We start from the raw sequence: 14,660 nt of genomic DNA, 5'->3' as shown, positions 1-14,660 counted from the left end.
GTTACAAGTGCAAATGAATTGACACGTTGTTTTGGATCATTCGCGTCACACTCTTTACAGACACGCGATGCACTCTTTATCGACTTTATCGATTAAATGTGATCTTGAATTGTTCAACTAGTAGAAGTTATTACTCTGCCATATGTGTGTGACATCATTGGTTACGTTTATATGCAAACAAATAATCCTTTAGTTATCGGACTGACGGCTCAATCAGACTGAAAAGCCTTCATGTAAACACCTTAATTGATCCGATTGAGCTTGATCCGAATGGAATTTCGATTCGATTGAAAGGGGTGGTTCTAATCCGATCGAGAGAACATGTAAACACTTGATCGGATTGAAAACTGAAACTGAAAGGACTACACGTGAGCAATGACGCTGAAATAGCGTAATGACGTATGTCGCGCGGAATGAGTTGCCCTTCCTGTTGAATAAAGTCTCATATAAATGAGTGTCCCATCATTCTAAAATTCTCCTTTCACTCAGTGTCTGTGAAGTGGAGCAGGAAAACATCCTACCAGTCCCTGTTTCAGATTCTCATCCACAGACGACGGTTTTGGGTGGTTTTGGGAGCGGGGAAGGGCATTTTTACAGCATGATAAATATAAGCCGGTTCATATGCTCATTTTCTCCAAATTATGACCAGAAATGGATAAATATTAAAGGGGGGGGGGTGAAATGCTCATTTTCACTCAATCTCTTGTTAATCTTGAGTACCTATAGAGTAGTATTGCATCCTTCATATCTCCAAAAAGTCTTTAGTTTTATTATATTTATAAAAGAAAGATAGGCTGTACCGAGTCTTTACGGAAAAAAACGAGCGGCTGAAAGCGGGCCGTGTGGGCGGAGCTAAAGCTGTGCTTACGCGCCGAGCTAACAACACACAGAGACATTTGTTCAACAGTTTTACTCACCGCCCGGTTCTAACGCACGACCGCGAACCTTTATCATTGTGACTGCTCGATCCTTAAGCATTAGACGATCTGCAAATCCGTCGATCTGGGCTTTGTTTATAAAACAATCATCGTCGAAATGCAGGGAACAAACAGTCCGTTGATGCTCAGGAAAAACAAACTCCATCCAATGGTCCCTTAACGCTGGGTTCTTTGGGAATCTGTGCAGGGTTGTCTTGCCCTGGCAATCAAAAACACACTTCTTTGGTGACATTGACTTCCCAAAAGCCGAGCAGAGCGCTCTGATGGCGTACTGCTTTCGCTCTCTTGCTCTGGTCTACGAGTGCGCGCGCGCCCGCGCTAAGAAGTGCCCTTAGGACCCATATAAGGAAATTCCGCCCCAGCTGACGTCACGAAGACCCATACTCGAAAAAAACTTTCCGAAACTTGTGACAAACCGGAAGGACAATTTTTAGCACAGAAATACTCCTTCAAACGTACAATTTAATTTGTGAAACTTTGTCCATGTTTAGCATGGGAATCCAACTCTTTAACAGTGTAAAAAACTCAGTATGCATGAAATAGCATTTCACCCCCCCTTTAAGTCTGCTGTTTAAAGGGATAGCTCACCAAAAAATGAAAATGCTGTCATCATTTACTCACCCTCATGTTGTTCCAAACCTGTATGATTTCCTTTCTTCTGCTGAACACAAAAGAAGATATTTTAAAGAAGGTTGGTAATTAAACAGTTGCTGGTCCCCATTGACTTCCATAGTATTTTTTTCTCCCTACTATGGAAGTCAATGGGGTCCATCAGTCGTTTGGTTACCGACTTACTTCAATAAGACTTACTCTGTATATTTGTGCAGTGTGCGCATGTAAAAAAATCTATTCCGATTTTAAGCTTGTGAAATATAAACACGCACATCAACACGATCACATGTTTAGCATTCATGTTAACATTACGTTCGGATTCATCAATCGGAATGAATTCAGTCCGATTGAAACAAAAGTTGTGCATGTAAACGTAGCCAGTTGAACCAATTTGGTTCAAACGACTGAGGTGTGACCATGTTACTACGGTTTCGGTAAATGCCGCATTGTACTATGGTAGTTAGGCAGCGATTTACCTTGTTGTACGAGAAACGCACCCCAGTTTAGGCTAGTTTCAGCTGTTTTCAGGAGGGTCAGTTTGATGAAATGGTATATTCTTGGAGTGTTTCAAAAGAAGAATGTCACACATTTCTGCGGAGGTCACATTCGAAAGTGATAAAAAGGAAAGTGGAGCGGCACAAGCCTCTCAGTGTCTAGCTGAGGCAGCTCTAATAAATAATGCTTCTTCTAAACACCCGCAGTGAGCTTTGCTCGGCAATGGAAGCACATACTGTAGTAATCTCAGAGCTGTGTTTCTGTGATCCAACAGCAAAAAACTAGACAGTGATGCATGCAAGTCATCTACGTAAAACAATAGGGATATTGGCTGGGGAAAAGCTTTCCAGAAGGTAATGACCAGTGTGGCCAGAGGTGAAGGATATGTTTGTTGACTAGGTCATTTAGTTGAGGACGGAAACCAAGTCTTGCTTATTTTTATCCTATATACAATTATAACACAATGAAACCAAATCAAACAGAACGTTTCAGGGAAACGAATGAAATAATGTTTTGGCTAGTTCTGTTCACAGTTACTTTACTGTAGCAATCGCTCGATCCCATGAAAATTTGTGAGCCCTGGCTTTGGAGTCTATAATTTTCCAATCACAATAAAATGTTTTTATTTAATCACTACTGAAAGTTTATAGTAGTTTTCAAACTTTTTATGCCATCGACTGCTAAATATAATGATCCCCTTGTATGATGTAATAAAGACAATGTCAAAAAGTTTATATAATAATTATATACACATTTAATAATACTTTTTCACTCACTTTTTCTTGTGACACAATGACACAATGCATGGTTGTTCCTTTAACAACTAAGAGTCCTGAAGTACAGTATTATTAAGTGCATTGTTCCACTGCAAGCATATATTGGCAACATTTTATAAATAGAAGTGTTAATAAACCTAGAGGTACATCTGAAATGATTCAGTGATTCAGACAGGCTTATGATTTTCTTGAAAATGGAAAACAAAGTTGTTGAAATGAAGAAAAACAGCTCCAGAGGAAAAAAAACTAAAAAACATGACCTGTGGCAACATGGTGAGGATTGATCTACACCTGAATCACACTTTGAACTACCCAGTCAATAACTGCATCGGTAGTCAAACTTACACCCTTGAAGGGGGAATTTCATGGAAAGAAAAGAAAGAAAAAAACAGAAAGAAATAAACGAAAGAGAAAGAAAAATCACTGAGATCAATAGTGGAAATTGCTGCCAATTATATACAGTAACTGCAGCCAGTGAATCCCAAATATCATCCTGATACTGAGAAGAGTACAGATTGTTTACAGTTTAGGAAATGGCACATTTAGGATTGTAAATCCTGACTGTCACTAAACAAATTAGATATTGAGATTCAAACTGGTTCAAGCCATCTGCGGTAGCATTCACTGGAAGAGCCAAATAAAGAGAGCGAGAGAAACACTACGGCTTTATATCAATCTCCCGCTTGGATTTCAAATAGCAGAGTAAGAATTCATAGCGCATTGAATGAGAGGCACAAAAAAGTCGCAATGATTTGTGGGCTGAAATTCATTTTACATGGCTCATGTATTCTGCCTGCATTGCAGTCAGCCAGGTGGGGAATTCGGTGTCTGGGATCATTTCACTTAACGGAAGCATTGGCCGCTGGTCGGTTCCACGTCTCCGTTTCAAACTGACAGAAAGCGCTTCTAAGAACTCAACCGCAGAGACAAACAAAGACGTGAGTCAGATGCAGCTGCAATTAGCGCATGTAATTAGATCTGAATTCTGAAATGCAAATGCTATCAAGGCTATGGCATGAATTAGAGTCCCCCAGACTGAGCTCTTCCGCGATGGACGTTCTTGAGATGTGTGTAGTCATAGTGAATAAGCCCACGGTGATGGAGAGAGCTTCAATGCCCACCTTATTTTCAGACGGAGGCTGCGATAAAAGAACAGGTCTCTAATCCTGTTCTGTCTCATTGCACTTGGCAAAGAAAATCCTTTAATGCACATACCGTGCTCCGTCTTCTGAATGACAGTTTTGCTTTGCAAATATGAATAATCTCAGTATCTCTGAACTGCATGTGCTCACCAGGGAAAAAAGAAAAGGGAAAAAGATTAAGAATATTTATTCCTGCTATCTTTGTAATATCAGTAAATACTGCCATTATTAAGGAGCAGAAATCGGAACAATACGCTTTCGGGCATGATCTGCTTGGGTAAAGCTACTTGGGAAATCTGGGGAACCTTGATATGCCAGTGTGTTTTTGTGTGAAAGTACGCAAACCAACAGGTATCAGAACAACGGTCTCTTACACCCAATATGCAGATAAAACATCCTGCCACGTACAGTTGCGCACGATTCATCTGTTTCGTATTGTATGCAATAGATGTACGAAGGATCGCACCCGATGTGAATTCAACTCAAATGTTCACACGCGTACATGCAAGCGCGCACACACTACCATAAAAAGAACTGTAATAGGATTCTTCAGCTTTTCCAGTGACTGCCTTCACTATCACACACACAGTTAAGAGCACTAATCCATGACAAATTGTCTCATCTGATCCATGACAAATCGTCTGAAGGCCAGATACAGATGAGGAAATTGAGAGAGAAAAAAGGAGGCCGAGGAAAAGACGGAAGGGGGGAAGGGGATGAGGAGCGGCTCGAAAGAGACATCTGACAAAAAGAGAAAGACGGAAAGAAAGAGGGAGAAAGAAAGCAAAAAGGCAAGAAAGCATGGAGAAAGCGAAAGGAAGTGCGAAGAATGGGCAAAAGAAGACGTGAAAGAGCAAATGCAAGGAGGCAAGAAAACGTGAAACAGTAAGAAAGTGCAAAAGAAATAGTGTGAAAAGGTGTGAAAGAAAGAATGAAAAGACAAAAAGCGTGAAAAAGTGTGATAGAAAAAGTGAAAGAAAGAAAGAAAGAAAGAAAGAAAGAAAGAAAGAAAGAAAGAAAGAAAGAAAGAAAGAAAGAAAGAAAGAAAGAAAGAAAGAAAGAAAGAAAGAAAGAAAGAAAGAAAGAAGTTTAAGTTGAACACCATACCAGATCAACAGTTCCAAACATACTAACTACAGATGCTGACCATATGTAAATGTAAATGCCTCTTAAACAGTAAATCTGGTTTAGCCATTAGGCTTCAGTTCAAGCTTCAGTTTAAAGTCAGGTTTGCTGTGGTGACAGTGCATGAGTTTGAGCATGTGAGAGTAAATCATCCCAGCCAGACCAATCAAACCTCTCCTTCATCCAATTTACTAAGAAATCAGATTACTATGGCGTTCCAGTGAGCTGCATGTAATTGAATTTGGTTTTGTCATCAATTCCCCCTTCTAATTAGTTTGCCACAATTAAAAGTAGGTGTGAAATTAATCTGATTAATTCATAATAAAACAGCCGCACAAACGTCTTCAACAACTATTATTCTCTGCACTCATTTGGACGATATTACTGTGACTAGAACAAAGGGATAGTAACATTGCTCATTAAAATAAAAATACATATGTATGGACTCGAACCTGCATTGCCCACATGGGCAACAAAATTGAACGTTAAGCATCTGATTATGGTTAGTACGACTTTTTACTGAAAATACTAAAATACTATTTTTCAAATAAATGCTGTTCTTTTGAAATTTCTATTCATCTGGTATCGTGTACCTGTGTATATATACACTACCATTAAAAAAGTTTTGGATCGGTCAATTTTTTTTATGTTTTTAAAAGAAGTCTCTTCTGCTCACTAAGGCTCCATTTATTTGATAAAAAAAAAAATAATAATAATAATATTGTAAAATATTATTACAATTTAAACCAGCTGTTTTCTATGTGAATATACAGTAAAGTGTCATTTATACCTGTGATGGTTAAGCTGAATTTTCAGCATACTGTAGTCTTCAGTGTCATATGATTCTTCAGAAATCATTCTAATATGATGATTTGATGCTCAAGAAACATTTCTTATTATTATTAATATTGAAAACAGTTATTTACATTTTTGTTTCAGGATTCTTTGATGAATAGAAAGTTCCAAAGAACAGCATTTATCTGAAATAGAAAGCTTTTGAAACATTAAACACTACCGTTCAAAAGTTTGGGGTCAGTAAGAATTTCTATTTTATTTTTTGGGGGAAATAAATAAAAGAAAACAATACTTTTATTAATCAATGACGAATTAAATTGATCAAAAGTTACAGTAAAGACATTTATAATGTTACAAAAGATTGTATTTCAAATAAATGCTGTTCTTTTGACCTTTCTATTCATCAAAGAATCCTGAAAAAAAAAAGAAAATACAAAACCGTTTTCAACTGATAATAATAATTAATGTTTTTTGAGCATCAAATCCACATTTTAGAATTATTTCTGAAGGATCACATAACACTGAAGACTGGAGTCTTCATCCATCTATCCATCCATCCATCCATCCATTCATATCTTCATCCATCCATCGATATATATATATATATATATATATATATATATATATATATATATATATATATATATATATATATATATATAAAGATATGGATGGATGGATGAATATAAAACATCTGTGCATCCCATCTGTGTTCCCATCAACATTGACATAAAAGCATCCGGTTAGATTTCATTCAAGCAGTTAACTTTTTTGTATTTATTTATTTATTGTATTATTAGAAACTGATCATAATTTGTGGAAGCCGAGAGCATTTCTGATTCATAATCCGCTGTCGTCATTGGTTGTATAACAGGAGACAATTGTGACGAAGGTTAAAACAAACTATGACCCAACATGCACCTATTGGTAATTTGCATTCTCAGGAACGTTCTGAAGGCGAGCGAATAAATGAGCAAAGAGATGAGGCTAGTTTTTCTCTCTGTTGCTGGGCTACAGCACCAGCCGATGGGGAAAATATTCAGCAGCCAAGACCAGAACAGCCAGGGCCTTCGTTAGGTAAAGACAGAGGAGGAAGAGAAACACTGCAGTCTGGGATTGTGTCATGTCACATTCTGCTCATCTGTCAATGTAGTGGATTATTCCTTGAGAGACTAGAATTGGCTGCCCGGAATCGGACCGCCATCAATCTCGGCTGAGAGTGGAACGCGGGCGGGGGCCGGTCCTGCCCGTCCTGCACGGGCTCATGGGAAGCAGAAGGCTTGGAGACGGTGCCTGAACAGGTGATGGAGCAGTGGAGCGACTCAACTCGTTACTCAATATAAGCCTCAGCTGTGATGGAGGGAGGTTTTTTTTTTGGTTGTTTCTCAAAAAAAAAAAAAAAAGAGGGGGGGTTTTGGGGGACAAAGAGAGAATTCAAAAGCAACCAAATCCATTTTGGTATTCATGTCAATCTCGTGTTATAGGAGGTAAGCCGATTTCTGGAATATTGTGAAAAGCCTGAACTGCATGGAGGATTACACTTGTACAGAGACACCTCTGACCTGACAACTACTGTATCCATCATCCACAGACAAATAACCATTCTGCTAACTGTGCAGCTAAAGCTACCTGAATGTGTGAGTTTGTATTACCAGCAAGAAGATTGCTGTAGGCTGGACTCAAACCTGCAATGCCCACATGAACATCAAAACATTGCCTTTTCTGCATGATGACTGAGCTAAAAACAGTGGCACTTTGCAACAAATGGTCAATAACTAAAACATTGCCAAAAATTGCATGAGTTCTATATTCAAGAGGTGAACAATTAATGTTTTTGTGCCTCTTAAAAAAAAAGAAATACAGAGAAATTGTATCAGGTTGTGTTGCAGGCTTGACTCAAACCTGCATTTCCCACATGAGCACCTACACTCAACATTCAGCATCTGATTTGCCTGACATTTCTTTTCCGCATGATAAGTGTGTGAGATAAAAGGGGCAGAGTAAAAGGAAAGGAAAATGCTAGCAGGATGTGTTGCGTGCCAGACTTGAATCCGCATTGCCTACATTACCATCAGAACTCAAACAGTCAGCAACCAATGTTCTGCCATAACTACCTTTAAAATAAATTCCCCTAAACTAAACATTTACGACAGTTATCATTCCCTTAGTACACATAAAACACGTTCCATTATTCAGCATAACATCTACAATCATGAGTTTGTCTTTGATAATAAGTAGTCATTAATGCATCGCATCATTTATGAAAGATTTTGGCTCAAGCACTGAAACTTCCACCTTGATTAAGGAAATACAATTGCTCCTGGTTACACTGAAACACTTCTGTCTAACCCACAGAGTAATATGGTGCCGTTCTCTCCTGTCTGCAGGGTTTTGAAGCATTTTTGGCATTGATATAAAGTGTTTGTCCTCGAATATCATTGGTGGGGGTGTTTCACAGTTAAATAAATGATGACAGCTTTTCAAAATGAATCATGCTCTGCTTTCCTTTACTCAGTCTCATTTTTAATCTTGGATACTTGTTTTAATAGGCTTTGATTGTCGGATAATAGCGCCAATGGATAAAAAGAGGGGCAAAAAAAAAAATCTAAATGTTAGATCTCTCTCCAGGCAATGGAAATCTATTTATATTAAAAGGTCTTCCTAATGGAACTAGAGAGAGTTTTAGAATTACAAAATCAATTTTAATTCAGGTATTAATCATAGTTTTTGAATTCCCCGAAACACACTGCTGTCCAAGTGATTATATCAAAGACGAGTCAGTATATTATCAAAATCTTAAGTCGAAGTACTTTTTTTCTCTCAAAACATTAGAACCGCACACATGGGTGGAGAACCTCAAAATAAATAAAAGTTGTAAGTAAAAATCATAAAAAGAAAATGAGAACATAAATAATAACTTAAAAAAAATGTCAATGATGAAAAAGAAAAACTTAAACAAATCTCTTTCACTACCTTTCAGTACCTTTCAGGTTTTATCTAACATGAATAGCATGAAGGTTCCCGACTACCAGACATACAGTAATGTCTGTGTCCTTCATACACTATTACTATGCCACACATCAAATCAGAGTTCATTTTTCTTGTCAAAAGTCTTTACTTACTTGAGATGTCTTGAGAAAACATTCATCAAAACTCTCCTTCCAATCTCTCTATCCAATAAGTTGTTATCATTACTCAAGCAGTTTAAGATATTCTCTTACATTCACAGTATCCAGACTCAAAGTCAGCTGAGATGGCAGAGGATAGCAGGTAATACTGAAGTGCGACCAGTGCTTCCTGCAGACCTGACAACAAGAAAGCTCATTAACAATGCTGCCGATACACACAGCTTTAGATGTTTGTTGATTCAGCTAGCAACAAAACCGGGCCTTTGTGGGAAGGCTTGTGGAGCTCAGTGGCATCTAATTAGCCTGTTCCATGTCTTTACACCTTTGCCATTACAAAGGAATCACATAAAACAACTCCATTAAGCCTGGTTCATCTACAGATTCGGTATTACAAAAACTGCATACAAAAATGTCATACTTTGAATTAAGACCGAATCACTATTGGACTACATCTTTTACTCACTTAATTGCATTAATGTGAAAATGTTACTTTTCAATAATTTACTTTTTTTTTTTTTTTTTTTTTTTTTTTTTTTTTTTTCAATGAAGTCTTATTCCAGTGTTATTTTAACTCTTAAATAAAACATCTCACAAAAGTTTAAGTTTGGTCTGGTTTTATTTTTGAAGTAAAAGTGATATTACATTTTTTTACTACTTAAAGAAAACATAGCAAGTTGGTATTTTCACAACGTTTCCACACTGTAAAAAAAATAATAATTATATGATCAATAAGTTATGACAACATATGTTTTTAAGTGTTGAGCAATTTTTTACTTTTTTTATGTTATACAAGATTCAACTCGTTTTTTGTCAGTTGAAATGACTTAAACGTTCAAGTTGATTGTACTTGTACAAAATGTACAGTGTAAAACGTTTTATTTTGGTTATTTTTTTTATTTATTATTATATGGTTTCTAAAACGTTTTAAAAATGTTGTACTGTAACCAAAATACAATGTTGTAAAAAAAATTTGCTTGCTAAGGATGGTGTAGACTACTCAATTGTCCTGGAGAGAATGGGTCCGGGGCACTATGAATTTTAGCTATGGCTATTTTTGCCTGTAAAGATAAATATAGCAGGTCAGAAACCCATCGTCATAAACAGTCTTCTCAACCCTTTTGTTTGGGTTTCATGCAAAAAAACAACAACATGCAAAATCATAAAAACTTCAGCAAAACAAGAGAAAATGTCTTCAGCGGCTGCAATGTGGATGTGTGCGAGTGTGGGTGAGTGTTTAAAAGCTACAGCCCTCCATTATCGAGCCCTTCTCGACCTTCCTAACACCAGAGATGTGAATTCACACATGCGGTTTTGTCTAACTTTTCCATATAGCATGGAGAGTGTGTGAGAGTTGGGGGGGGGGGTCTTTTTGTTGTTTAGCCGATCCCTTAAATAATTCAGGGAACACTTACAATGGGACACAATCTTCCTTGAACATTTCTGGCACCATGCTCTGCTGGGCAGGATAAAAACCTGGAAGAATGGTGTTAAAAATTCATCCGGGTCCTTCTGACATACATCACACTTTTCTCTCCTTGTATTGGATTAATGGGTTTGAAGTGCTTTCTGAGATGTGAAGCTCTCTCACATATGTATGGTGTCCTGAAGACGGTAATATTTTTTAAATAAACAAGTTTAAGTTTGCTGTGTATCTTTTTTCTACCCTAGATGCAAAATCGATAGTAATGAAGTAACGAACACATCAATAAGGACAAGACATTGCATTAAAATGCTTTGGAGTTCCTTGTATCCGTGCTCCGATGTTGAAAGTATGCCACATCGCTTCCATTTGCATACTTAGTGTTGAAGAAAGACCCACCTTGCTGTATCTCTTCCCGCCGGCCCTCATAGCGAAACACTGCTTAATTGCCAAATACTTCCATAGAGCAGGCGATAGACGTAAATTGTCATTTCCACCAGAGCCTCTATGATCAAAGCTGCTCGTATTCAAAGCATGCTGATAGGAGAGTTTAGCCTCAAGCCTGTCTCGCACACACACACACACACACACACATATACGCACACAGAAGATTTCTACCGCGGCAGTCTGGGTAACTTACAATGCAAAACCCCTTACAAGCCACTCGTTGATATAGCTAGAACAAAGTATCTTGAGCTGGATTTCTACGTAAATCTCTTTTCAACATTCGACCAAGAGAATACGATAACAAGCCTACCACGAAGTTTCTTAACCCTAACCACTAGAGTGACCACCTGGTTATTGCTCTGTTGCAGGACAGCAGATGTGATTTTCCGGGACAATGCGGGACACGTGTGTTACTACTATTATGCTATGTAAATATTGAATTACAGGAAATAGGAAAGCCTATTTGCCAAAAAGTTGGATGATAACGTTCTAAGCTTTGTTAATTGTGACCGGTTCTCAATTTGCCCAGGTTTGAGTGATACAATGTAATTTACTCTACTGGACCTATTGAGTCTACTAAAAATAATGAACTGAATAACAGGCTATATGTAAAAATCTTATTTTATACTAAAATAAATGTTCCTAAGTAGCGACTAGTTTATTTCCCTTTATTAGACTATGCAAACACTTACTATATTTAATGACTTTTGATGAGGTCCACATGGTTCCTTTGCTTCATCCACGCATTTGTCATCAGCATTAAAAAAATTCCTCTCTACGCCAATCGCATTTTTTTAGTAGTATATTTCTTATTGTGGTATTGTAATTTCAAGGAAGAAATAAAATAATACAGACATAACTGAAATGCGGGGCACTGATTACGTCTTATAGGACGCAAAGCTCCCAATTTCGGGACTGTGGTGGTCACCCCGGTGGTCCACTGCAATGAGTGTTTTATGCATTTAAACTCTTTTAAGCGTTTCTGATATCGATAATGCCAATACACAATCATCTCAATCTCATATGTCTTCTAAACAAAGTGTCCCCAAGCAGACAACCACATGGACATCCACAACCAGCAGAGTTCAAACCGAGAAGCAGATAACAAACACATCACTGACTTAATGAAAACGAACATACGGTTTAAACGAGACACTGACCCAGTATCTGTATGGCGTTGCGGCCCGGGCGGGTCACATGATGCTGCTGGATGGTCTCGTACAAAGTGGCGTGGCACAGCAGTAAGCAGCTAACACTTATCCACAGACACAGGAGCCAGGACATGGCAGGAGCACCGGCTGAAGAGAAAAGACATCAAAGACTGAAGATAAAAGCAGAATGTTTATTCTATCTGACACACACCTACACGCACGTACGATTTCAGCCCTCAGCTTTATTGAATATTGCACTGTTAACAAGCATCATTTCACATCGGAACTTTTACTTAAAGACAAAATAGTTCAAAAATGACAATGCAGTTTTTAAAGCACACACTGTTAAGGTGTCCTTGTTGCAGTGTGATTATACATTTAAGTAATATTAATTAACTACATGTACTTACTATAGGGTTTGGGTTAGGATTAGGTTTAGTTGCATGTAATTATGCAAAATTTATAGTTATTACTTTAGTAACATGTAAGATGTAACAAGGACATTGTAAAATACAGTGTTACCAGCCACACTAATCACTAAATGTGATAACCTTATTTACGTGTTGCAATATATATGGCGAGTTTTCTCAAACTTGGACTGATCAACATGACTGATTTTATAATAATAAAGGATTAAGGTCAAAACAAAAAGCCATTTAATAATCCACTAATAGCAACCAAAACAATTAACAATAATACAACTCTTGAGATGTTTTCCAAGTCCAAGTTTTCTCCAACTTTAAATTTACAAGGCAGATGCTAACATCAGTATTATCAACACTTTTAAATTCCTCCTTGACTCATCTTCTGACTAGAAAAAATAAAATAAAAAAATATAAAAAATCCACTTCTAAATGGCAAACAGTGTTTAATTAATGGACTGCACATCTTAGTTTTCCTGCACTCTTCAAGCTGACAAGCCGGATCATCACTCAGAGCCCTCTCAAATGACATTGAAATTTCCAATGAATATTCATCAAGCCCCAAAATTAAGCATATAATTATTAACAGCACCATTGTAATCCCCTTTGCTCCACTAAAGCCTCCTTAATCCACAGTTTTGTGGAAATGTGAACTGTTCCCAGAGGAGTGCTATTCTCTCCCAGGCTGGCAAACTGCCTCAAAAACTTCAACTGTCTTCTTCAACACAATAAAAGGAGATTTAGCACATGCAATCAAGACTTTTAACATGCAACAGAAGAAAAAAATAATCAACCTTGGACTTTAGAAGGTCACCTAAACACCTCCACAATGCATTCTGTTGCATATCTTTCATTTTTCCAGGTACTTTTCTAAGTCACTCCATCATGATATGGTGTCTGAGATTCCGGCAGGTTATTGAGAGCAGCTTTGGGAGTCGGTGCTCGCAGCTGTCGTATAATTAATGCATTGATCTGATAAATCATCTGGTTGGATGCTTTTACATGTTTTACTTTATGATCCGCATGTCCTCGGACACACCTGCGCACGACCAACGCAGCACTCTACACACTTAAAAAGACATTTTTGAGAGCATAAATAAATAATAAAAACTTAATATTAATATTATTATTAGTCGGTGCATTTCTGTGTAGTTTCACATTTTAGTCTCAGAAAAATATAAATATCTATATAAAAAAAAGCTTGTTCTATATTTGTTCTCGCACTGTATTGCAGATGTTATTAGTAGCCTACAAAATAAATCTCATATGTGTTATTGAATGTAAAATATTGGCCGTCTTAAGTCCATCTATGTCACAGCATCAGCATGGAGCTTAGAGAGGATGGGCAGCAAAATCCTATAAGCTCATCAGATCTGCACCGTACTGAAACTGTCAACTGTTAGTATTTTTGATAAGCTATCAATGACTCAGAGATGCACAAAACACATGCTTAAAAGTGGCTGGTCAAGTTTGCCATTTCAAAAAAGCACACACCTGCTGACTTTCTAGTCTTTTTTTGTGAACTGACCTCCTATAGATAAAGATTTTTTTTTTTTTTTTTTCGTTCTACCAAGACAGAACGACCTCACCTAATCTTACCTGTGAGACACCGTCAGGAGAACGTTAAAGAAACGTGCCGTCAATGTCCATCCAATATCCTCATCACATAATCATAAATCCATCCATGCTCACGGGAAAGAGCTTCCCAGCAGAAAAAGTTCCTGCTCGGATCTGCGGGTCAGAGGATAGGGGGTGGAGGGGTGGGGGGATGAGGAGACTTTTGTTCCTGCTCCTTCCCTTGATCCCCTCTTCTGTTGTAAGTCCTCCTGGCTGCAATCCACCCGAACACAGTCAGGCATCCGACAGCAGAAACTCCCGTCACAGCTGAGAAACGCTATCAGAAACTAGCTGGGATTTGAGGGACGAGCGGCTTGTCATGTCACCTTTAAATCACCAGAGGAGCAACGTATTCCTCCTGTTTCTCAGCCTCCTCACGCTTCCCTCTGAAGGAGAAGCTTCTTTGGGGGATAACAAGCTAATTTGCCTCTTCACTTTTTGGTCCTGCACATGCGACGACACTTCTCTCTCTCTCTCTCTCTCTCTCTCTCGTGCGCTCGCTCTCTTGCTCCGTCCCTCTCTCCTCTCAGCTCTTCTCTCCCATTGAGAAGCCACTCAATATGAGTCTCTCCTCTTCCCAGTGTACTGATTG

At 38.0% G+C, this 14,660-nt stretch overlaps 1 protein-coding gene across 1 annotated transcript in view; it reads right to left on the bottom strand.

Annotated features, from left to right (window-relative positions):
• Positions 1–14,164, bottom strand: part of tafa1b (TAFA chemokine like family member 1b) — a 170,187-nt gene extending 156,023 nt beyond the window's left edge. The window contains exons 1-2 of the mRNA XM_081357073.1: positions 14,051–14,164; positions 12,039–12,176 (exon numbers count right to left, since the gene is read on the bottom strand). Coding sequence (XP_081213199.1) covers positions 12,039–12,162 — 124 coding nt within the window. The 5' untranslated portion in view covers positions 12,163–12,176; positions 14,051–14,164. The remainder of the gene's footprint in view (positions 1–12,038; positions 12,177–14,050) is intronic.
• Between the last annotated feature and the right edge of the window lie 496 nt (positions 14,165–14,660).

This window comes from Scardinius erythrophthalmus (genome assembly GCF_964197995.2).
Source record: "Scardinius erythrophthalmus genome assembly, chromosome: 25".
Classification (NCBI taxonomy): domain Eukaryota; kingdom Metazoa; phylum Chordata; class Actinopteri; order Cypriniformes; family Leuciscidae; genus Scardinius; species Scardinius erythrophthalmus.
This window is presented reverse-complemented; position numbering and strand designations above follow the sequence as displayed.